General features: G+C 33.9%; 1 protein-coding gene across 17 annotated transcripts; it reads left to right on the forward strand.

Moving 5' to 3' along the window:
- Positions 1–382: 382 nt before the first annotated feature.
- On the forward strand, positions 383–26,571 carry LOC122566617 (heterogeneous nuclear ribonucleoprotein R). Of its 17 annotated transcripts, none has more exons than XM_043724161.1 (13): positions 383–1,157; positions 3,512–3,897; positions 3,997–4,104; positions 4,238–4,414; positions 8,740–8,875; positions 12,773–12,978; positions 13,048–13,197; positions 13,285–13,430; positions 13,526–13,641; positions 15,340–15,354; positions 16,095–16,243; positions 19,574–19,683; positions 20,610–20,766. In XM_043724161.1, the coding sequence occupies exons 2-13, from the start codon at positions 3,514–3,516 to the stop codon at positions 20,629–20,631; spliced, it is 1,719 nt and encodes a 572-aa protein (XP_043580096.1). In that variant the 5' UTR covers positions 383–1,157; positions 3,512–3,513; the 3' UTR covers positions 20,632–20,766. The 17 variants fall into 17 exon arrangements, 16 of the variants coding, with proteins under 16 accessions (XP_043580096.1, XP_043580092.1, XP_043580094.1 ...); XM_043724157.1 differs by lacking the exon at positions 19,574–19,683 and adding an exon at positions 22,141–26,571 and having other exon boundaries at positions 407–1,157; positions 20,610–20,775; XM_043724159.1 differs by lacking the exon at positions 19,574–19,683 and adding an exon at positions 22,141–26,571 and having other exon boundaries at positions 407–1,157.
- The last annotated feature ends 73 nt before the right edge of the window (positions 26,572–26,644 follow it).

A 26,644-nucleotide genomic window follows, 5' to 3' on the forward strand; every position in this document is an offset into this window, starting at 1 on the left:
TACTATTATATTAGTATGATGTGTATATATATATACTACAGTAGTATGATATATATATATATATATAATATATAGACACATACGGTATACTGTATGTGCACAATATCTGTCTAGCTTTATTTGTAGAATGTATTTACCCATTTTTAAATGTATTCTTTTTAAGTTCTAAATAAAGGAATTTTTTAAGTATATTATTCTTTGACATTTAGAACGTCTCATAATCAACGTTTATATTTCTAGACAAATTAATAGGTTACTATTATTGCATTTATACGTAGTATATTTTAAATAATAAACTATATTTTTTTGGATTGTTGCATCACAGTTTAATCTTGAGTATGTATATAAATGTGCGTAACGATGTACGTATAAAATTGCAATAAAAGATAAGGAAAGGAATGACAGGAAATACATGGATTGCAACGAAAATGACTGTGTTTGAAGATGAATTAATGAAAATTTGCAGAAATGTTTTATGAAAACGAAAGGAGAAAAGGACGTGGAAAGGAGAGGAGTGAAGAGGAAAGGAACAGAAAGAAAAGAAAAGAAAAGAGATGAAAAGAGAAAAAAAGAGAAAGAAAATTGGAAGGAATGGTACAGGGACACAGGAGAATAGCGACGAGCCTGACTAAGGCGGGGCTCGCATATACCGCGAAGAGAGGTAAGCGGTTGAATCGGATTGGATTGGGGCGCAACTAGCAAGCAAGCAAGCAAGCAAGCAAGCAACCGAGGAAACTGGTTTGGTTTTGTAGGGCTTGCACCTCTCTTTCAGCGAGGCAGTCCAATTTATGCATTACGGCTATGTAGGCACTACATGATATCAAAACGCTGCGCCCGGGCTTACTTCACTTACCGTCACCATCACTGCAATATTATCGGAGCTTTCCAAGTGCCTACAAGACTAAATTTACTGCATTACTTTTCATCCAATACTATCAAGTGTTAAATGCAATTTTTAATACACACGGTTACACGGTTTACATACAACGTAAAAGTGAGCAGAAGTATATGCAAGTTTGTATTCGTGTAACGGTGGTGGTCTCTGTAATATGAATTTTCTATCAATTAAAAGCTTGTGACTGTTTTGTGTGGTATCTGGTGCTTCGTTTTATAATTTGTTCAAAATTAATACTGTGAAGATTTCAAATTTTGTACAGGTATACTTTTATATTGTATTATTATGTTCGGAGGTTATGGCACATTTAATCCTGATTCGCTTAATATTCTTATAAATTCTGATCTCTTTTCCATTTTATCTAAATAAATAACTAATATTTTTACGTATTTTATAGATTGTATTACTACATTTACATTAATATCAAGTAGAGATTAAGACTAGAGATATACGTTATACTTTACATACAATTACGTACATATTCTTTTTTTTTTCAAGAATGGTATCGAATTTTGTTATCATTGGTCTTGGGGTTTATTTCATTTTTTAACTTTAATTATTTTTTATTTTAACATTATTTCAAATAAATAGTGTATTAAATATGTGAATTGATTGGAAATTATGCAAATTTCTAGATTATACTTCGCAAAACCATTTGTAATGATTGTTTTTATTAAATAAGTAGAGTTTACTATTTTGATAATAACGAAAATCATGCGATTTACGTAGTAGTAGATTGAAGTAGTGAAATTTTACGCTTAAATTCTTCATTACTAAATAAAAGTAAAAGATAAGATTGGTTGTACGATATAAAAATTGTGTGAAGCAAGTAGAACTTCTAGCATATGTAAATCATTGTCAGTTAGTCTCAAAATATTTTATGCGTATAAATATGTACGTAAGTAGACCTATCTCTCTATATATATATGTACATATCTGTCTCTTATCTATTAAAAATAATTTGAAACAAATAAAATTAGCTAGTAATTGAAATTTCCCTGTGGAAGAATGATACGTACGTAATATATTGTGCATGCAGATTTCAAGTACGAAATTCGTTATTTCATGAGTGCATATTGCATGGTCAACTTTTTCTTCTCAACCTTTTGCATGAACCAATCAGAATTCGCGAATATGCTTCGAAAGAAAATGGCTAACTCGTGTCGCTGGGTTCGAGCGTATCTTTGCGCGTCGTTTTGTGAACCCCGTAGTCTGCAATCACGTTGACGTCTATCGCCATTTCCTCACAGGAGGATTTTGTTCATTTACTTTCCAAGGTATATGCAATTATTCTTCCTATGAATATCGTGAATTATTTCTATGTAGTGTGCTCCTTTAATAATCCTTTAATAAACACAAGCAGAAATCGGTTAGTTAGAACAGCGGGTGTGATGTTATCGTGAGTGTAAAAGTGCATTGCATCCTTCAAGAAATATGGATGCAAGTCTATTGCCGGCCGGCAAGCTATATGCAAAAAATACCAATTACATTTCCTTTCGAGCAAAATTTCCATGTTGCGTATTCATTTCTGTGAATGCATTATTTTCAAACTATTTTTTATTATAATAATTCAATTCTTTTAATTTAAAGTGCATTGTTCGATAATGGAGTCATTTCTTTATTGTATATTTCAAATTAAGGTGTAGGTATAAAATGTCTACAGTGATATATCGATGATATTCATCAAAATCTTTTTATTATTTTTCTGTACCAAGCAATCGATGATATCTTAAAGTTTTGATATGTTGATCGTTTGTAAACGCGGGAAATTGTACAGACTATGCGTTATATGTCGAGTAGTGGTGTTGGCGTTTCGATCACGTTCATTACATTGCCTCTATTTCATCTACTCCATTTTCGACCATAGGTGTATTAACATTCCTTTTCAAATTTCATTTATTTCCTCTTGTTTTATTTATTTATGTGTTTATACATTCATCTTGTATATATTATCTTATTTTTTCTAATATATTGTTTTTAATGTTCTATATTACTGATATTCTGGCAAAAAAGTTATTCAAATATTGATATTTAAAAATCTCAGTGTAGTATAAATGTGTATAAACAATGTTATTAAGTATTATAAAAATATAAGATTTTGCATATATGTTATAAAGTATACAGTAAATATTATTGAAAAATACGTTCAAGAGATTTAAATTTTTTATGCAAAAAACAAAAGTTTTCCAGGTTTTTAATAGTTATAAGTAAGTTTGTTTTTCAATTACTTGATTACTAGTTGCTGAGGATATTTGTAACTAGTTATGAGAATTTGAAATTTGTTTTAAGTATTACATAAAAGACATGTTGAGTAATATTTTTTATATAGATTAATGAGTGTTCTTAATATTTGAATATTTTTAATACTTTGTACTTTAACATTTAAGTAAGGAAAACAAATTTATAACGTGGCAGATGTTATAAATGCTATAACACATATAACAGTTTTGTGCCAAACACTTAGAGTTTGTAGATATTTGAGTAATAATGAATAGTAATTTAAAGCATAATTTATTTTGGAATAATAAATCAAGATGATATAAATCCAAACAAAGCAATATGAACCAAGGGAAAAGCCAAAGATGTTGTTCTGATAATTAAAATAATATGTTGCAGCTATGGCAGAGGGAAATGGGGAGATAAAAATGGAAGAGAAACAGTCTAAGGAGGAAATGGAATATGTAGAGAGGACAGAAGATTTTTCAAAATTGATTCAGTACGGACTGGATGAAAAAGTAGCTGCGAAATTGGATGAAATTTATAAAACAGGAAAATTAGCTCATGTGGATTTGGATGAAAGAGCATTAGATGCATTAAAGGAATTTCCAGTTGATGGTGCATTAAATGTACTCACACAGTTTCTTGAATCTAATTTAGAGCACGTATCAAATAAATCTGCATACCTTTGTGGTGTGATGAAAACCTATAGACAGAAAAGTCGAGCTGGACAGGGTACTGGTACCAGCACTGCTCCAAAAGCACCGGATGAAGACAAAATAAAGGTAAATATTTATTTTGTCAGTTTGATGTTTATAACTATTTACAGAGTTACTTGAATTATAGAAAAGATATAAAACTAATACCCTAATAACATACTTTAGATGATTCTTGAACGAACTGGGTATCCTTTGGATGTAACAACAGGACAACGGAAATATGGAGGTCCTCCTCCAAACTGGGAAGGTCCCACACCAGGGACTGGCTGTGAGGTAAAGCAATAAGTTATTGCTCTTCTGTTTGACTGAGTTGCATTTTCCTAATACTCTTTTCTATTTTTTTAATACAATTATTGTTAATCTTTTCATTTTTATCTCATTTTGTATGCTTCTGTTTTTATGAAAGGTATTTTGTGGAAAAATTCCAAAGGATATGTACGAAGATGAGTTAATTCCTTTGTTTGAAAAATGTGGGAAAATTTGGGATTTAAGATTAATGATGGATCCGATGGCAGGTTGCAATAGAGGATATGCGTTTATCACTTTTACTAACCGAGAGGCTGCGCAGCAAGCTGTTAGAGAGGTATGTAGATATCTTCCAAATTATTTTTTATCATTATGTAGGTACATGTTTGTGAAGCGTACAATTCTGTTTTCCTAGTTTAAAACATCTTGTTATGAACATATCAATGCCCTTCACTTTTATTTAGAAGAACTTTAGAAATGTTACAAAATTGTTATTGCTACCAAAATAAGTAACTTTTCGAAATGTTTAAACATATCATTGCATATGTTATATTTCTTTGGTTTCTTACTGTTTCTGTAATATGTTTTATTGAGTTTTTTATTTATCATTTTAATACTTCTTTCAAAAGAAGCGATGATAGAATCGTCGAATTTTTGTTGAAATTCGACGAATCGAAAATAATATGAAACATGTTTTTTTTTCCTTTTCTTCTTTTTCTTTTTGCATTAAACATTTCGAATACATTTTTTTCATATTCCCATGTGGCTTGTTCTATGTTGTGACTTGCGTTTTCTCTTTCTTTCTGTATTCTTTTTTTTTTTTTTTTTAAATTGTAGTCTTAACGTAAATATTTTAGCATTGTTTCACTAATTGTAAAGAGTAACAAAATTGAGATTCAATGTCTATAGTTAGGAACAGTCCACATATTCATTTTATACATATATATGTTCCTGACCTCTAATTTATATTTTTAAGTATATAATTATGCCCAACACATCCCAAATACTTAACAGCAGCAAAACAGAAAATAAATGCACATATGCATAAAAGTATAGGCACACACGCGCGCGCGCGCACATACACGCAAATTACACATACTCGTATGTACATATATATGCATACACGCATAGATGTAGACATATACACACGCACGCACATCCATACAAACACATGTGAACACATGTATACACGCGCGCGCGCGCGCGCATAGGTATATGCGTACGTACGTATGTATGTGTGTATATACATACATGCATACGATAATGATGTCCTATGGATGAGTTTCTTTTTCCAGCTCTCCTCTTTGCTCAGTGGGCAAAATTGGGAGTGGAGAACTTTCCTAAACATTGACGATGCGAAAAAAAGAAATTCGTGTGGTTTAATTGGTTAGGGGTATATCTACTTAATTGGTTGATTTTCGTTGGACAGTGACAATTTTTGTAACAAAATTTTGAAAATTGGTAGGCTTAAAATTTGTTTACAGGAGCACATACGTGAACGCCGGTTTCCTATATTGTGAAGACTCGAGCGACAAAGCGCATGCCACTTTCTCGCTTTCATGGAACCAGGCCATGTTAATTATTTTACTAAATTGCATATTTTGAAAAATTTTTCCTAAATTCTTTTGTTTATCGCAAGTAGATAAAACATGAAGTGTATCTCATTGGAACAATATTAGGCATGTGTTTGTTTTCTTCATCCCACAGCTCGATAATCACGAAATAAAACCCGGCAAGAATCTGAAAGTAAACATTAGCGTACCTAATCTACGACTTTTCGTGGGGAACATACCAAAATCGAAAGGCAAAGAGGAGATTCTGGAGGAATTTGGTAAATTAACAGGTAAAGTGAATTCGAGGCGTGTGTACCTACCTATCTACCTATACCTACCTGTCTACCTGTATTGTAACTTACGAGTGGTAGCTTTTAAGTAGTGGTTGTAGATGGTATGGAGTTATGGAGCATCCAAGAAAAAAAACACGATCGTGCGTGCGACCGTGTGATCTTCAGTTACCTATGACACCTTCAGTTCTGATCAGTCTCCTTGCCTCTCGGTTTATTAGTGAACAGTAACACCTCTCTGGTCCAAGTCTTCTTTTCCTCGCATATTTAGGTTGAGTTATGAGTTCTATGCTTCCTACTTTTATTCATTATATTTCCTTTCTTTTCTCCTAGTTGATATTTCTTTTTCTCCCTCTAGCATTTCCTTTCCGTTTAGTTCTCTGAATTTCCATTGCCGCTATTGTTGACGTCGCTGTATTCGTTATCATCATCATCGTCGTCATCATCATCATCATCATCATCATCATCATCTTCATCATCATCATCACCACTACCACCATCACCACCATTATCGTTTCGTTGCAACTTCATTATAGGGTCAGTATCATATCATTGCCAGTACCAGACCATCACTACTACCACTACGATCAACGCCATTCGTCCTTTGCTATCATACATGCGTACCATATCACACAGTTTCATATTTGCGCGCGTAAACACACACATACCTACACAATCAGTCTTGATCAGTCTTGATCTTTGATCTTTTTGGCGATTTGAACGTATAGTTTAGTTTACCTTTTTTCCATTATATTTTCTTTGCTGTTTCTTTTTGTCATATTTATTCTTTCTTTATTTGTTATTGACAATACAAAAGAAAAGAAGAAAAAAAAGAGATAAATTAGTTAGAAGAGAAAATGTGGAAGCAATTCAGTATGGTACAATTATTAAAATTATACATTGAGGTAAAAAATTAATGAAAATAACGCGCGCTGTCCTGCGTGGTTGTTATCAATTTTTGCATCATGTTAACGCGATTCATGACTGGACCTCGAGCATGGGGGTATGGGAGATATGCGTGGACCGCTGGGGCGTTTGGCTCGCTAACAAACGGACAGGCACTCCCATCCACCTACCTACCTATCTAGCTATCGAAAGCTATGTACAGACACTGCGAGGCGGTCTCACAAGTCTGCCTCGCGAGTCTACCTCGCTCGAGTTGCCTCGTGTCTTAACGTAGAGAACGCGAGGCAAACAAGCGAAATCCAAACGAAGCGAGTAAGGAACTACGAGGCATCTTTGATCTCGCCACGCAGCAGTCTTGCCGCGAGACATGCTTCAGTGCAAGGCAGGTATGCACTTTGCGAAGCAGTCTTGCACTGTCTGTACAGGGTATTCGAACATGATTTGTCACAAGTATCGTAGTATTATCCTACACTTCTGGATCGACGAGGATCTGTAAAAAAGTGGATGCAAAATCGACTGATCTTGAGTTTCAAGGTCAATTTTTTGTTGCGTCTTATATTACTCATCTTGAAGAATCAAAGTCTCAAAGGAATCATGAGTCTAAAACCCAAACTTCAAAAAAATGTGGAAGTTTCATTAGTTTTCGAACTAACTTTATCTATGATATGTTTATATTTTACTGTCAGTGTAGAGAAAATAGCATCTAATGTCATATGTAAATACCCTAGATCCGTTATTATATGCCTCATATATTCCTTTTATTCTTTTTTGTTTCTCGCTATTTAAATAGATTTAGACTCGCATTTCTATATTCCGCCCAAGTTTCTTTTAAAGGTTACGCATTGACTTCAACCGATAAAAACCATATTTAATTCGATATTTTAATTGTTCAACGGATGTAATCTATTCACCCGAACCATAAACAATTTCTTTTATGACTCCCCAAAAAAAGAAATTCACAAAGTTAAAACTGGTGCACAAGTAAGGAGCAGGTCTGCATTCTATCCACGATGATCCAAATACTTTATTCAGAAATTAGTGAATTTCTGACTCACTAATCTTTTTCATCGTTTAAAGTCAATGTGTAACTTTGGGTTAAAACTTGACTGGAATAAAGAAATGTGCGTCTAAGACTGCTCAAATACCGAGAGAGGAAGAAAGGAAGATATGGGATATATAATGGTAGATCTGAAGTTTCTAAGTGCCACAATGGATGCTACTTCCTCTGCATCTATAAAGTGGAATGATGCAGATGAATGTAAAATGTAAGCATATTATAAATAAAATGAGTTCGGAACTAATGGAACTTTCACATTTTTTCCAAGCGAACTGCATGAATAAAGTGAGTTCAAAAACTAGTGGAACTTCAATATAGTTTTCTTTTATGAGAACGGTTGTGTTACGACCCCCTAAGTTCCTTTGGAACTTTTAATCTTCATGATGAGTGAAAGACGATACAATAAAAAAAAATAATTTGGCCTTGAATTCTAAGGTCAAAGCCAATTTTACGGTTACTTTCTTTTTCAAATTTTCACCGACCTGGAAAATGTAGAGTAACGCTACGATGCTTGTGAAAAATCATTTTCGAATACTTTGTACATAGCTCAGCCTACCCACCTACCTACTTACCTACCTCCTTTTCTTCTTACATACTTATCTCCCACCTATGTATTCATCTACTCATCTATTTATCTACCTGCCTATTTACCAATTCACCGACGATATACGTTGATTAATTCCAGTTTAATTTTCCATGTTCATCTATTGATATGCTTGCCCTCTCCTTTCGTATAAGACATATATAATTTCCCTGAAGGTCGCTTCACGATATCCCACGTTCAGACAGCCAATAAGCAGGTGAAATTATAAAAGGCAAGCTTAATTGGCACTCTCCTTCCACATTATTCTTACAGCTGAATGATTATGAGATTCGGAAAGGGAAAAAGATTGGTGTTACCGTATCTTATAACAATCACCGCTTGTTTGTGGGAAATATTCCAAAGAATCGAGACCGAGATGACTTGTTCGAAGAATTTACAAAGCACGCACGTAAGTTGATAATTGTCCTTAAATCAGCAAGCAGTAACCAAAGAAAATTCTATAGGAAAAAATGGTGGGATAAAACTCTTATTTTTTTAACGATCGGCTATTTGTATCCGATTTTTGTTAGAGGTGCCAGGTGGGTTAAATTTTACCCTCTTGCATCATTACCAATTAGGCAGATTCCTTCTCAAATTGATACATATGTCATAGAATATATTTTTCCACCTGTAAAACATTTCGCACACATTCTCACCACAAACACTGTCAATTTTTATTTTCCACTCTCGAAAAGAATTTTTCATTTTTATGCTGCTACTACATATTATGTTGTTTATTAATTTTTGGATAAAAAATTGGCCGTAATTGATTAACGAATTTTTATATTAAATTGTGTCCCACAATCATGACATTTAATTTATTATTCTGTATATATATAATATATAAATATATATATATATATATATGTATATATATATATATATATATAAATAATATATCTTTCACAATTATATGTATAAAACTTAAATGTTCTGATAGTCGTGTCTGTGTTTCTCGAGTTTTTCGTTCAGAATGTTAATTTCAATTGTTTCATATGAATAATTGCTCTTTAAACGGTTGTTCGTCATGGTACATTGTGTATGCAATTTTTTTCATATATTTACTTTCTTTAAACTATATACCTAATCGATGAAAACATTTTTTATTTGTATGATTGATTTTGGGACACGAAAACATCTCTAAAGATTGGAGTAAGGTCTGAAAAGAAAAGAGAAGTAGCTGAAAGTATATCAAGAGTAGCAATAATAAACGTGGAATCGTTTACAATCATAAGAATTTTACATGTGTGTGTTACCCGGTTAAACTATATTGGATAACTTTGTTATCAACGTCTGGTAAAATGTAGCATTTTATTCAATGGAAAAATGTTCTACTCGTTTCTAATTTCCTCTGATGTATTTGTTACGAATGTAAAATCAGTCCGAGTGATTGAATGAATGTGTACGATATTTGTCACTTATATGTGTGTTTGCAATAGCATTCTTGCATGTAATACTTAAGTCTGGACTCAGAGAGGAGATAATGGCAAAACATGATAAAGTAAAATATTAATACTGGATTCAAGAGGCATAAGGTTAAATAATCAGAATTTATGGGGAAAAAAGGTCACAAGGCATCTGAATTACTCTGACAATCCCTCCCTCTCTCTTTCTCTCTCTCTCTCTCTCTTTCTCTCTCTTTCTCTCTCTCTTTCTCTCTTTCTCTTTCTCTTACTTTCTTTTTTTCACTGATGAATTACTGAAATACACATAGGCGCGCGTTTTATTGCTTTAAGACCAGGTGCATTTCTAGCAGATGCCATGTTGTATGTTCATTTATACACGTGTACATACATACTCTGTGTGTGAGTTTACGTGTGTGTGCGTGTGTGCGTGTGTGTGCACGTGTACAAACCAACTTTTAAACTGAGAGGAAGGAGAGTAGGATTAAATTAAAAGAAAGAAAAAAACAGAGAATGGTGACAGATAATAGACAATAACATTTTGTAGCGAAACAATTGTTTGGTTCTTTTTACAGATGCTACTGTTAGTTTGGAAAATACGTCGTCTATGATATTAGCTGTACTTATAAATACTAATTGACAAGGATTTCAACTCTTATACAATTTCATGAAAGACCAATCTTTTCTATATTCGTAAATCAATCACTGCGATGCATGTAAATTCTAATAGCATGATACTTTCATTTAATCATAATATATTCTTCGGTTTTTAACTATATGTATTATTCTTTTGTATAATTAAGCAACACATGGTGATAGAGCAGGATAGAGAGTAGAAACTATCAAAATTTACAAACATGTTACAGAGATTTTTACAAATTATTCGATTCGGTCACACGCGAATAGAACTTTACAAGTATCCTTTCTTTTCTTCCTGTCTTCTTGAAACATTGTTCGGGGTATTTTTTACATATGTAGAAGTATTTTTAAATATTGAATTTTTATTTGACGGTGTATAAATTATAGTAGCCGTAATTTATAAAATTTATATTTTATAATTTATTTTGGTGGGAAGATTACTTAATTCTATATTCAAGTTTTAAATTTTTATTACGCACATATGCATACATACACGTATACATATAACCACATATACATTATGTGGACTAACACGTATACAAGTTATAACGGATTGCGTATTATTGCAAATAACATATTAACGTGTATGTATGTGTATGTATTATAATTAAAAGTGTATCTTTTAATTTGATGTAATCCACGCAAGCTAGAAACATTCCTATTATAAAGTAATTTGTGTTCTGTGTGTACTTGAAGGATATGGCCAGGTGTCTACTGAGAAGTGGGGTATTTGTATACCCTTGTAGTATGTTTTACTTTTCATTTAAGCGTGTGCGCGCATTCAACTAAGGGTTTTATAACTCCTTGTATGATATAACGTGTACATACCATGTTCTCAAAGTCTGCTACGATTGTAGCAAATGTTTGTCTTTCAGTATCAAACATAGATTTTGCGAGAAATGAAGATAATTTATTGCTTATGATCGGGAGAAAGATTTTGAGGACAAAGATTTTAGATGTGAGTATTTGTATTAGCAGGAAAAGGTGAAATCCGTCAATCGAATTTAAAAAATTTTCAAAATCAGATTTAGAATTAAAAAAGACGATGTCTAAACCACTAATTGCAGAATAATTTCATCACATATTTACCATCGTAATTAATATCTGTTTTTTTTAGAAATAATATATGATATACGAAATAATATTAAATTAATTGATTAGTAATTAATAGCTCGATGATTTATTAGAATTACAATCTCTGTTTCGATATTGTTTTTCTTATTTTTGGCGAGTACTAAATGATTCGTGTGCATGGGTGTGTATATATACACACACACCTGATGACACACACGTTATATATATATCCCTTAAGTAAAAGCAATCATGTTTCATGTAAAAGTAATTATTTCCCTTTTCAATCATGTCATTTTATTAATTTTCATAATATAATTTAATATCTAATGATGTACTTGATGTTCTAATTTTGATATTTTGGTGTTTTCAATGAATCGTTCAGTTTGTAAATTAGACGATAAACTTATCTATCAAATTTTCTCTCTTTTCTCTCTCGTCCTCACTCTTTATCATTTACTGTCTTTTTGTACTTTTTTAATTACCTTGTAGGCCGTTTCATGGGTACATTAGTAACGTATTGAAAAAAATGAAATTCAGTGATTCAAACTGTTTGTATTCATATAATTCGCGATATGTAAGATTACTTTATGCAGCTACTGATACAAACAGGGTGTCTCAGGACGAGTAGAAATCTCTCTGCAGGCAGAGATAAATTGAAAGAGGAAAAAGTAAAATTTTTCGGAAAACGAGATCTAAAATAGAATTATTTTATTTCAAATTGGCATCTCAGTTTTGCTTGTCGAATAACTCTCTGCTCGGTTGTATCAGGTTTATATTCAGTTGAGAATTTGTCGTAAAAATGTCCAATTCAATTTTTTTTTGAATATAAGGCTTCTTGTATAGAATAACTTATTATTCAGTTGCATTATCCATCTTGAAATTCCCTGTATGTATATCCCATGTATATATATGTTTGCAAAATGATGACTCAACATAATTTATATCTGTCTATTTTTCTCTTTCTCATTTTATTTTTTCATCCTCGTTTTCTTTGCGTCTTCCTCCGCTTCACTGTTTTTCTTCTTTTTAACTAGTAGACATCTCTGTTTCTCTCTCTCTCTCTCTTTCTATTTCTCTTTCTTCCCTCCTCTCTCTTTTTCTCTCTCTCTCTCTCTTTCTCTCTTTCTCTACTTAATTTAATGTTCTGCTGAGATTTATTGATCTATTTTGTGTAATTTTTCATCATGTAGCTGGTCTGACCGAGGTGATTATCTACAGTTCACCGGATGACAAGAAGAAAAATAGAGGCTTTTGCTTCTTAGAATATGAATCTCACAAAGCTGCTTCCTTAGCCAAACGAAGACTAAGTACCGGTCGCATCAAAGTATGGGGCTGTGATATCATAGTTGATTGGGCTGATCCTCAAGAAGAGCCTGACGAACAAACCATGTCTAAGGTGAATAATTGATATACACTGTGAGGATGTCGTGATACGATTGGTTATTTATCAAATTGTATACTTTAGGTACGCGTCTTGTATGTTAAAAATTTAACACAAGACTGTTCGGAAGAAAAACTGAAAGAAAGTTTTGAACAGTATGGTAATATCGAAAGAGTAAAAAAGATCAAAGACTATGCCTTCGTCCATTTTGAAGAAAGAGACAATGCCGTTAAGGTAAGGCATTACTGATAAATTAAAGCCATTTAATATGAATATTTGGTATAATGCGGACATGACGTGGTATTGTTTGTTTTGTCTTAGGCAATGAATGAATTAAACGGGAAAGAAATCGGAGGTTCTCACATCGAGGTATCTCTTGCGAAACCACCGTCCGATAAAAAGAAAAAAGAAGAAATGCTTCGTGCTAGGGAGAGAAGAATGATGCAAATGTTTCAGGGCCGAAGCGGGTAAATTCAATATATTTATTCGATGCAGCTTTTAATCCTAATCTATCTGTTGATTTACTTTTTTCCACATAATAATTAAATTTTCTGTTGCACAGAGGATCTCCGTCGCATCCAAGCATGATGGGAGGACCTATGCCAGTTCGCGGACCAGGACAAGGTCCTCGAGGTACTGGCGCAGGTATGCGAGGACAAATGGGAAGAGGCGATTATGGTAAGTACCGATCCGTCTTTATGTTTATCGCGCTCGTTGATATTTCTCTAGATTTAATCGGAATTAAACATATACACACGTGTTTATACATATATATTCATGTATTTGTATGTAACACTTTAATTGCATTTCGTCACCCCTTTAATAATATTTCACATAGAAGGAAATAACGTGTATTACGTATATGTACACATTTTGTTCCTATTAAAGTAAGGTTTTGTTTTCGCTTGCAGTCAACTTGATTCATCTTTAGGCTTAGACCATATCTTAATTTTGTAAAAATATTTAATTTTCTATGTATAAGTTTTCTATAAAATCGTTGATAATATTATTAACGTATAACAAATTATGGATTCAGTTTATACCTATATGATGCAAGATCTGAGAAAATCATATTACGTAAATGGATTGCTTAGATGATTGAATTGTAAAATATGTCAAATTAAAATATCAATCTGTCGATGCTAAGAAAATATGTGACGATTAAAAAATTTATTAACGAACTTTTTTATAGATTTAAAATACTAATGTTTTATTTTTCAGATTTATATAAACACAAATCATTGTTAGATCGTTTATATCGATTTCTTATGGTAATGTTATGTAATATAAACATCCCGCATGCTTTTGGGGATTTTTCACTATCTCACTACATACCTTAGCTTACGCGCATGATACATACGTGAGAACAAAAGTACAAATATATTCAATAACTGATAATATCGTATCCTTAGTGTTTAAACCTTGCTTTCTTTACCTCTAGAACCATGTCCCTAATATTTTATTCGATTCAACTTGTTTATTGATCATGAAATCGTATTGAGTATATAATTAGATACACATGTTTGTTTGAGAATAAAGATGTTTAATTTTCAAACGGAAAACGAGGACAGTTTTGATATACTCTAGGGAATTTAAAAGTGAAAAAGATTCAAACTTGTGCATATTTTGTCTTTTATCACATTAGAAGGTGTAGTGAGAAAGTGCTTAACGGCTGAAATACCTTTTCATTCATTTATTAAACCTGAAAGCTGCATTTGTATAATAATCTGGTAAATAGAATTTGGTCTGAGCCTATTATGATTACATTTTTAATTGTTATGCAGTATTTCATTTTCTTACTCCCCCTTTTCTTTTTCTTTTTCCTTTTTTTTTCTTTTCCTCGATTGTTGTTTTTATCAGTGCATAACTCTGTAAACAGTACACAATAATCGGATTTACGAAATAGTTTATCGAACAAAAGTCGGTCAGTTTACAACATTAAAGAGTTCTCATACATATGTACGATTATGCATATGTATGCCACGTGTGGCTTAGCATCATAATAAGAGCACCTTATTGCCTTACCACTACCACTTCCTGCGATACCTGTTATGTCTCACATACACACGCGCGTGTGTGCGCGCGTGCAACAGATGAACAGGGACTGACAGACAGACGCACATAACACGCACACACGAAAAAGAAGTAACTGCATGTGTATTGTTTGTTTTGTATTTACACATAATAATATTTGAGTGAGATTTATTTTGTGGCGGTGTATAATTATACGCATTGCCAAGAAAAATGTCTTTAAGTTTCTTTTTTTCTCTCTCTCTCTCTACTTTTTTTTATGTTGTTTGTTCTACTTCGTTTTATGTAAGTGTGTGTATTTTGTTGATTTCGTATGCATCATAAATTCAATAAATTTGGTTTCAGCTCTCATGGAAATAGGTAAGATGCGATATTGAATTACGAATGGAAAGTAGTAGAGTACCATTTAGTAGAGTTTTGTATTTTTTCTCTTTTGGAACTATGTATTCAACATTATAAAGACGCTCATATCGGATCATCGAAAATTGCAAAAAATCATATTATCTCTGTCGTGATATTTTAATTAGATCAACCACTTGTACAGTGACGATACATACGATTTGATTAATTTGAAGTGAGAATGAAGGAAAGAAGTCAAGCAAGGGAGTGAGAGGGGGAGGGGAGAGAGAGAGAGAGAGACTGTGTGTGTGTGCGCGTGCGTGCGTGTGCGTGAGAAGAGGGCTTTCTTACAGGGCAGATGTAAAATTACGAACTAACAATTTTCTACGATCCGAATAGGGCGTGAAGTTTTTACCAGGATACGTGATGGTGGTAGGGTAATTATTGAGTTTTTCTTTGCAGTATCGCTGTTATATAGTGAAAGTAATATATGTTTCCGTGATGATTTTAATTATATTATTTGATAATATTACATATATATATTATATATATATACGATTGCGAATAAAATCGCAATATGTAATGTTCGGATGTATATTTTTTTCTTTTTCTTTTTTTTGTTTCCTATCATTGAAGTTTTAAAACCATCTTTTCCCGGCATGCCTTTTCTCATAGAAAACACGAGTATTAGTTTTGAATAAGTTGTCAATTGGATATATCGTGGCTAAATTTGGGTCTATTTGTAATGTGTGTTTTTATAGATTATGATTACGACTATTACGGTTATGGGGATTATCGAGGTGGCTACAGTGATCCATATTACGATGACTATTATCGATACGAAGATTACTATTTCGATTACGCGCCGCCTCCGCCACCTGCCAGAGGGAGAGGCAGGCAGCCTCAACCGGTGGGTCGCCTTTTTTAATGGTTCTAAAGTCGTTTCCGTTATTGAATCATTATTACTTTTTTAATATTTATGTATGTATGTGTGTGTGTCTGTATGTACACATATATATATGTATATGTATATGTATGTATACATATATACATATATACACACATCAATAGTAATTTGACTGTGGCACAGTGTTCGCGGATGTATCCCAAGTACATACATTATATATAATCCATTTTACTCTCTCCAAACAACCTGCCCATTTTATCGTTTAATCAGAGTGTGCATTAACTTGTTATTTACCGATGTAAGTATACGTATAAGCATGGAAACGTGGACATATAATTTAGATGCGCGCACTAGTGCATATCCTTATATGTAAGTGTTTCTATACCAACGACACGTGTGCTACCTGTCATGAATGCGTGAATGTATGTCTGCATTTTGTGTGTTTGAATAATCATATGTGTATATACTATAGATTATATATTTTTTTTTTTCTGCCCCAATCTACTTCTATATGTACATTTTTTTATTTGCTCATTCTCCCATTCATTACTTAGCCTATTTTAGTAAATTATGAGTATAAATCTGGTTATACTCAGATTTAACGCTTACACAAAATAAGTAATAGATGTATTCTGCATTTATTTGGTAAAGCTTTGTAAGAATAATCAAATGGAATGCGCTTGAGATACATTTGGAATCTTTTTTTCACACAAGATTAGAAAACAGTGTCATTGCAATAAAATTGATGTATATCTGTGAGACAGTGTGCATATGTATATTAGAGACTGGAAAGTGAGAAAGATGTGAGACTACGGGCGCGCGCGCAGAGAAAGATGGGGAGGGGGGCGTGGAATGTCCTATATATTTGTTACATCTACTACTAATTCCATCGCTTAGACTAACGTTATCCTGTAAGTCGAACACACTGCCACTTTCAAATTGCTTGCTAATCATATCTGAGCCATGGTAGACCCATTCCAAAATTTTGCAATAACAATATAGCCGGGAAAAGCTATTAGAATACAGGAAAGTAAGAGAGGAACGGAAAAAAAGAAAAAAAAACATTGAAGATATATATAATAACAAGAGGGAGGGATAAATAGAGACATGTATAACAAACGAATGGAAAAGGTACGATTTTCCTTGTATTTCTACATATTTTTCTATGACGAAACAACATATAAACCATATAGTGTTGTAAGTTTTCCTAATATTTGCTCACCATATTGTTAATATTTGAAGAAATTCTATTTGTAAGTAAAAATATTACTAGAGCTCCTAGTATGCGTTTCGTAGTATGTGATATATATGTATATGTATGTACATACGAGTATGTCGAGGGTGGAAGAAATGTAATTAGAATTGAAGTGTGCGATAAGCACAGAAAAAAAAACCAGAGATAAAAGTGATTAACAAACATTTTTATTAATAGATTAACAGATCATTGAAATTGTATATTTTTCAACTGAATATCGTGGTTTTTATAAAAGATTCTTATAAAAAATTCTCTTATAGTGTGGCATACATTGAGACAACTTGAAGTGTTAAAAAAGTGATTTCACCATGAGTCTTCTGAGTAAATGGTAGGTAGGTAAAGTCACCTCACTACATTCTTTCCACCAAGTATGTATGTATGTATGTATCTATGTATATGTGCGTTTGAGCGTGTGGACGCGTGCATGCACATATATACACATATATATATACACACACACATACATATATGTATTATATCTATACGTGTACGTACATGCATATATATATATAAACATGTGCGCATGCGCAAAATAGATAATATACATGTAAATTATTGTAAATAGATGTAATTGAGTACAGGACGTGTTTAATATACCTGTTTGTAGTTTCTCCTTCCGAAGAGAGCGACGTGTGAGTCTCGTGGCTCGGATATGATACATTTAAATATATATATATATACATATATATATACACATTGTACATGTACATTTATATGTATATGTATTTATATAACAAGTTGCAGGGATGCCCAAGTAAGACACTATACTCTGTGGATATTGTTACAATTGTACCATCATTATATTAATTTGCAAACTGATTAATTATTTCATTGCCTAATCATAGGACATATAATTAAATTATTCAATACGATAGATAGATGGATAGGTAGGTAGGTATGTCGGTAAATAGATAAGCAGATGAGCAGATAGATAGATGGTTTTTTCAGAATTTCAGTTTTCAATAGGTATATAAGATTCGGATTAATTTCAACTTTATTGTCTTCATATCGTGATAGTATCGATTCATCCTCAAAGAATAAAATTAGCTTTCTCGACATCAACCTTTACTTTCTCGATATTAATCAGCTGATAACGAATGCGTGTGTATTGTCATTGATCGTGAGGTTGAGCGTTGACTGTATCGTTAGAATTAAAATAGTTTTCATGTTTTCGTTTAAACTGTTTTCCCTCGTGCATAGTGTGCCTCTCGCAACGCGACGTATCAATTATATTTGATCTCTTTATATGATATTAGCTTTGTTCAGTATTGCCAAAAGTAGGATGTTAGCATATACATAGTTTTTATCTTGAACGTACTTGGCTAATAATAAGATATGAAAAGACGATGGTTATCTCGAGGTGTTTTTCAGTCCAAATGCGGGATCTGCAATTTTCTGAGAACGCGCTTCTGTTTCCTTCTTCGTGAAAATTTTATTTCACACTCATAATTTTCTAGTGTAATATGTATAATATGTTACACTATGGTGTTTTTATTCTTAAGAAGAACTACAAATTTGTCCACATTTTGTATTTAATTAGATATCGTTCGCATAAATGTTTATTAGATGATATTATTTGAAAATTTTGGTATGTTTGTGAAAAGAGGTTATCGTAGTATTTATTATCGTAGCATAAGCTATGAACAGGACCAGGAGGAAAGGCTGTATAAGGACAAAACTATATATGATATATTCGATAGCTTAAGATTGATGTAGTGTTCATAAGAAACTTATACATTGTTATGGCACATTTATGCGTGGTTGCGCATGCTATTACATGCGTCTGGATAATATTATTATATTGAGAATTACAATTTGATATAGGAAATTGATAGAATAGAGATAAAGAGCTAATTGAAAGTATAGAATGGAAAGAAAAGAAAAAAGAAAAGAAACGATGACGAGATTTGTACTTGCCAGTAATTTCTAGCATCGATGATGAAACTCTTGATGTTTGTTGCTTGCTTCGATGTACATATATAAAATATTGCTTACGCTTATACATTGTATAATACCCTGCTGTGTGATGTTACGCTGCTTATACTATTTAAATTTTGATTTGTTGAATTTTGTTCTAGCTGACAGTGCAGTATGTTGTGTCGCTTAAAGTTCCTTCGCCATCCCAATACAATAAGCTTTCCGCTTTGGATAATTCTGCTAATACTACTGCTGTCTGTAAAAAAATGTGGTTAGTAAGATTTGGTTTTAGGTGAACCCTACATCCGTTGCATCGTTCTGTATGCCATTGTGTATATTTGACTAATCTGTATACACATATATAAATAACTACCTCATATCCTACCGAGCTCTTTTCCTAGATTATCCTTATCATGTCCTTTCCTATCTTGTTTCCGCTTTTCGTGTAATGCATATCATATCTGTTACCAATCCTTGCTATCGTTCATTAAACACATCCACCTAACCATTCATATACCTACCAACCCATGTATCCACATATACATACACATATGGGCGCGCGCGCTTATGTGCGGCCACGCGCGCGCATAATTTTGTATGTATTATTTGCATGTATATACGTATGCATATACGTATAATATACGTATAAATAAATAGATGCTTGCACCCACGCGCACGTACGTAAGTACATTTATACATATTTATAGCGCGTACATACACAACCATTTTGTATCAGTATATACATATACATGCTAATTTGTACCTGTACGTTTACGTGTACGTTTTTTTGTATATAATACGTGTATGAATATATTTAGTGGTTATCAAATGTACATATATATACAACAGGGTATTAATTCTAAAATGAAATTTAAACGGTGAGGTTAATCGTCGAATAAAGAAATTGTTTAATTCGGGTATGTAAGTAACTACGAAATCAGGTGTTAGGAATTATTTAAGAACAAACGATCAATAAGTCGATCGAAATATTATATAGGATATTAATTGTTAATAACTAGTTAGAAAAGAGAAAAGGGGTCGATAAAGGAAAGCCGAGAGGACACACGGTTGTGTTGTCCAAGTTCGCGTAAAATTTAAAAATAAAGTATTATAGAATCGTGAATATACGCAAATCTATACTAGGAATGTAAGAAATGTCATATAGGGTAACGATTGGGTGTTGTGTTATTTGGTCAGGCTGGACGTGGCCGTGGAGTAGTGCCGCGTGGCCGAGTCGGTGGCCCCCAAGTCCGTGGGCCAGTCAGGGGGGGACGCAACCCCGCAACTTCAGGGGCTCGTGGGGTCCAGCGGCTGTCCGCTCGTGGGGGGGTCCGCGCCAAGGGAAGTTTACCAGGTGAGGATGGTCTGTATCTCCACAATAAATCAATCATCTTTTAACATTATTTTCATACGCTATTTTTCTCTTTACATTTTTATCATCACTTTTATCAATATTTGCTAATTGCCATATGCCTATTTCCTATCCATCATTCCCCCCCCCTCTTTTCTTTTTTCTTCTATTTTGCTTTCTTTTCTTCACGCTTCCTTTCACCTTTCACTATAGTTCTTTCTTTCCTGTTCTTTATTTTTCGTTTTCTATTATCTAAAACTAAAAGTTCTACTTTTTAATCACGTCTCATCGTATGTGTGCGAGAATCAATAGACATTTCCGTTTGAGCTTCTTCCGATCATCGTTCGAATTTTGCATCACGTATCGCAGATTAGTAATATTCTCGTAAAATCTAATTAATTATATTTACTCTTAGTTTGCTTTACTTCCTTTTACTTTCCTTTATGCGACATTTAATCCCTTCTTTTCTCTACTTTCTACTACTACCTCGTTTCCTTTTGTTCATTCGATGGATATAGTTTCAATGGAAAGTCATGACGAAACAAATCGGTCAAGTATCAAACATTTGATGAGATTGTTCAAACGTATTTGAGAGAATGCGAGTCCGATAAAATTACGTGTCCATTGAAGCTATAGTCTTAAACAGTTAGTTGCATTTCATTCCTTACATTTTTCTTTTAAATCTTCAACCGTTTCTATTTTTTTACATTGTAGTAGCTGAATGAAATGTAAATGCGCAATGATCACGTTCGATCGGTCGAATATTTTAAAAAGTGCAGTTGTTACATTAAATCGAGTAGTTATCACCGTGTTATACTTTGATTTTCTTTGTAATTGTCATTTCTACTTTAAATCAGAGCGATACGTATTCCAGTCCTCCGATCCCGGATAGATTGTTCAAAACGACGAGAATCCATTTGTTCTCGAGATAATATCCACTTTCGGTACGCGTTCAATCGTAACATTTCCAAATATCTGACATTTTCCCAAAGTTAGAGTCGATTAACTGGTTTTCTTCCAATCAACGTCATATGTTTCCGACAGCACTAATTTTTAGTTATGTTCTTCAGTCACTTCGTTGATATATCGAACGATCAATAACACTCTGCAGAATATCATTCGGTTGTATCATTGAATGGATTGCTTTGTTTCGTTTTATTTTACACATTTAAAAGTCCAGTGTTGGCACACGTACTCATGCGATTCGAACGAGTGATTCGAAACAATGGCAAAACGGATGCACGCGTGCGTGAGTGCGAGCGTGTGTGCATGAGTGGGAGAGATTGTGTTGTCGCAGTTGAAAAGGTTCGAGACAAATGTTTATCGCAATGAGAAAATTTAATTTGACAGAGATCTATTTGTTTCTTTGTACAGCAGGTAAACGAAAATTTGACGGGGGTCACCAGAACCAGGGGGAATCTAAGCGTCGCTTCCAGAGCAACTGGGGAAACCAACCCCTCGCCCAACAACCACTGGGCAATGCGTACGGATTGGCGAGTGTGAATGGTGGCAGTGGTGGTGGTGGCGGCGGTGACATAGGATTCGGAGGTAAGGCCGCCACACTCGGCGGTATTTCCAGCGATGATCACGAATGGTACCAAGACTCCTATCAGTCATGGAGCTAACTTCTACAAGTCTGTGAGTGAACACGCACGCACGCACCCATCTAAGTACGCACGCAAGCACGCACGGCGAGAGAATAAACGAAAGAACAAACAACGTATACACATTGGAGTTGCTGTAATGTACGAAGAAGGATGCAAATTGAAAAGCAACGAAAGCAAAATGTAATTACGAAAAAAAGGAAGGAAACAAAGAGTAGTAATGTTCGGAGGAACTTAGAAGAGAAGGAAAGATTAATCGAAAGGAGAGATAGAAAACTTACGTATAATGCTATTTACTCTATAAAATTTGGCAATTGTAAATGTTTTTATGCCTATTTAATCATCAAATGATCGAATGAACGAAGGAACATGAGGAAGCGCGTGAAGCGTCGTACTAGGCGTCACCACCATCGCCCGCTGTTGTTGTGATTATATATACAGTGATGTGCCACTGGGACTAATTATTACATCGGAGTGACCACCCAACAACCCACCCCGTACTATTACTATATATATACATATATATATATATATACATACTATATATACACGTATATATATATATATACTAATCTACGTACTACTATATTGTCACATTGTTTACTGCCAAGTGATACAAAGATCAGCGATGTTGACATTGGGATTGTGATGGCTTGTATTAATTAAGAAAAATCACGGAAGCCTGCGATTTTATTATGCTACAATTTGGATTTTCGTGTGTATGTGCGAGAATGCGTGTACGTGATGGATAGATCAAGGAGAAGTATACATACGGGAGAGACAAGAACAAGAGGAAAAGAGAAAGAAGATACATGTGATGATGGAACGTGGAAGGAAATAAGAAAATAAGAGCATATAGGAAAGAATGAAGAAGCGGAAGCAAAAATGGCAATATGGGCGAGGAGGAGATTGGTGTGAAAGGGTGTAAGAATGAGTGAATTGGTTTATGAGGGTGAATGAAATATTACAAATCTATCGTTGTAGCGATCAATTTAAGTAGTTTTTTCTTTCTTTTTACAAGACAAAGAAAGAGAAAATTCTATATAACACGTTTTACGAGTGCGTGCTTACATATGGTGTGCGCGTATGTCTGTGTGTGCACGCGCGGTGCGCGGGTGTATGTGCATGTAGTGTATGCAAGATGTGTGCGTGCATGCGTTTGTGTGTGTGTGCGTGCGTGCGTGCGTGGGTAGGCTGTGTGGGCTGCGTGTGCACGTATACGCGCACACGTATGCATGTGTGATGCGTGGAGCGCGCCAAGCGCCGCTAGACCTTCTATTGTTGGTCTATAATGTGTACAGTCAGTGAAACTATTATTATTATTATTAAGAGTCAGGCAGGTTTTACAAGGATAGAATGTGAAACGTTAGAAATCAACGGTTCTGCGTGAAAATATTTCTCATTTGTTCGATTACGATCAGGAGTAAGAATTAGAGTACCAAGTACGGAAAGAGTAGATTAAGATGATGAAAACGAACGGATGGACTGAAGAAATTAAAGCTATTAAGGCAACAAAATTGTTTAGTAAAAGATTCGTTTGTATAGGAAAATTTGTAATGAAAACGTCCAAATAATGGAAAAATTAGAATTTATAAATCGGTAACATATCTGTTTTCTAGGTTTATTATTCTTTGTCTCTATTTTATAATTTTATTCTTTCTCTTTTTTATTCCGTTTATTTTGTTTTTCTTATTTCGTAGTTAGAGAATCGAACAAAGAACCGTTGAATGCGTACAGCCGAACGAAATAAATAGGGGAAAAAATGTTATATGTTTCGTTTGTATTCTTGTATTAAATTTTACTTTCAAAATTTTTATGTTCGCGGAATCTTTGCCACAGGTAGGCAAGTTTCTTTTTAGAGCGACTGACTACCGAATTTGATAATGATAGTCACGGATTGATTTAGGATGTGTAAAGTGTACACAGCGTTTACAAATGCATGAACACATACAGCACACATTTTGAGTGTTGACTCGTTGTTATTGTTAGCCTGTTAGTTAATTAGTAAGAGTTGCAAATGCGGGCTATAGTTGGTCCCTGTCCCTGGAGCCCAGACACCCCCTGTTCTGGAGAATAATTGAAATGAAAAACATAAGCGAAGCCTAATAGCGTTTTACACATACCCCCGAATTGTGACGAAAAAGTAGATAAAAGATGAGAAAGATCAATTCATTTGTAACGAAGTGACTGCATATCACCGTATTGTCTTATCGTATATAGCATCAACGAAAAAACTAGCATAAACTTCGGGCTCGTTGGATACAATGCATACAGGAGTAGGTATGAAAGAAATGCAATTCCGTGTGAGAATAATAAAAGGAATATCAAGGAATTAAACAACCAGGCAAAAAACAAAACATGCCCACGATTCCTATTCATTGATGGCTTTTTAATCGATCAATTTCCATAAACAACAGACTATCGATATATAGTGGTCGATTGGTTTTAAACTCTCGTATCGACGAATATTTTGTTGCACATTTTATTCATAATTACTCAAGTCCGATTTTATTTTGTCATTGATACAAATCTAGTAACGATGACACACAGCTGTAAACTAACGATCCAAGTTCCCTCACTTCTACTTCCTGTCCCCGGTCATGCGGTCGTGTAAATGAAACAAGTAGAAAGAAAAGGAATGAACGAGCGTGCGATGGGTACGTAGATAAAGCAAGGCGTAAGAAAAAGCAGGAAGAACGGAAGTGCGTGAATGAAAGTGGTTGATAGGACATGGGAGTGGGTAAAGAAGGAAGGAAAGAGAGCGAGTGTGAACGGGCGAGTGTGCGACTGAGTGAATCAACGAGCAAATGAGTGGAAGAGAGGAAGAAGGGAAGCGAAAGAATAGAGGGAAGCTAGAGAAAAGCCAGCAGTTGAAAAAAATTACTGATCTTATCCATGCCAATCAACGTTATTACCTTTCATTTCTTTAGTCCTTTTTACTCGTAACTCATTATTCACTTACCATATTTTATACCTACCTATTCTACTTATCTACACATCCTATTTATAAAAACATAATATCAAGGATATAATAATATTAATATTAACGATATGATAAGAATGATATTATACTGAGTGGGTTTTTGTAACACAATAACGTTTCAATATAAATTCTGGTTTTCCTTCGAAATTATAATAGAGGAAGATTATATACTTGTATAAGGCAGGCAGATGGGAAGCAAGTATGCGAGAACGAAAGAAAGAAAGAAAGGAAAGAAAGAAAGAAGAAACGAGCGAACGAAAAAAGAGGAAAAGTTCAGCTTGCGGGGGCAAGGAAGCATAACCTGGCAAAAGCGGAGGCAGTTCACGGTGACGAGACTTTAGACTGATCTAGGTACTAGCGTTACGATATTGGCCCTACCCCAGCGTTAAGGCGCCCCAATATTATATCATTTATCCTTTGCTATTTTATACAATTGACCGGTGTGGCAGCTGGGGTGCCTGGGGGTTATCGGTCGCATTTAGGATAATGCACCACTGTGGCTGACGATGCTGTAGCCGCGCGCACCCTTTTACCCGGTCATTGCCCTAATTTGCGGCACACATCCTTGGGAACTTGACTCTTCTTGGTTGGCCCGTGTCAAGCGGATGTTGTGTGATTTTTGGGTCGCTCAATTTATGTTAATAACGACCCAAAAAGACGTGTTTTTTAATTATATATAAATATATTATATATTATATTCCTGCGGATATGCATTTTGTGACGTGATGTTATTTAGCACTAATGAGGAAAACAACAAAAATGAAAAATTGTACGGAAAGAAAATGAAAGAAAAATATTTAAAAAAACAAAAAAAAAAAAAGGAAAAAATGTACGTAACACTATTCACACGACATATATATGGTTTATGTTTCTCGCGCCACACATGCCACGTGTCAGCTCCACGGCTAAAAGTGAACAACAAATTTCAAACGACCAAATTCTTTTAATGTTGATAATTGCGTTTTCAGATTATTTTTTATTATTATTATTCATCATCTTCCAATTGCTTTGCTTTTTTTTAATTCCCGCAATTTGAAAAGTTGTCCCTAATTTTAGTGTGACGTAGTTGAACGTAATAATTATTGATGAATTTAAAATAATGTTGAAATGGTTCCTTTTTCGGGCTAGGAGCTTGATTTAAAGTGTCAAAGATTTTTGTGTATGACCAGATGTATTCTACATGTCTCAATAAACAGTTGTATGTGAATTACCTTTCTTAAACGGTGATATATTTATTTGTATACTATTAAAACACATTGTTCTTTTCCCTTTTTTCATCCACTATATATCATTT

The sequence above is a fragment of the Bombus pyrosoma genome, linkage group LG4 (genome assembly GCF_014825855.1).
Source record: "Bombus pyrosoma isolate SC7728 linkage group LG4, ASM1482585v1, whole genome shotgun sequence".
Classification (NCBI taxonomy): Eukaryota; Metazoa; Arthropoda; class Insecta; order Hymenoptera; family Apidae; genus Bombus; species Bombus pyrosoma.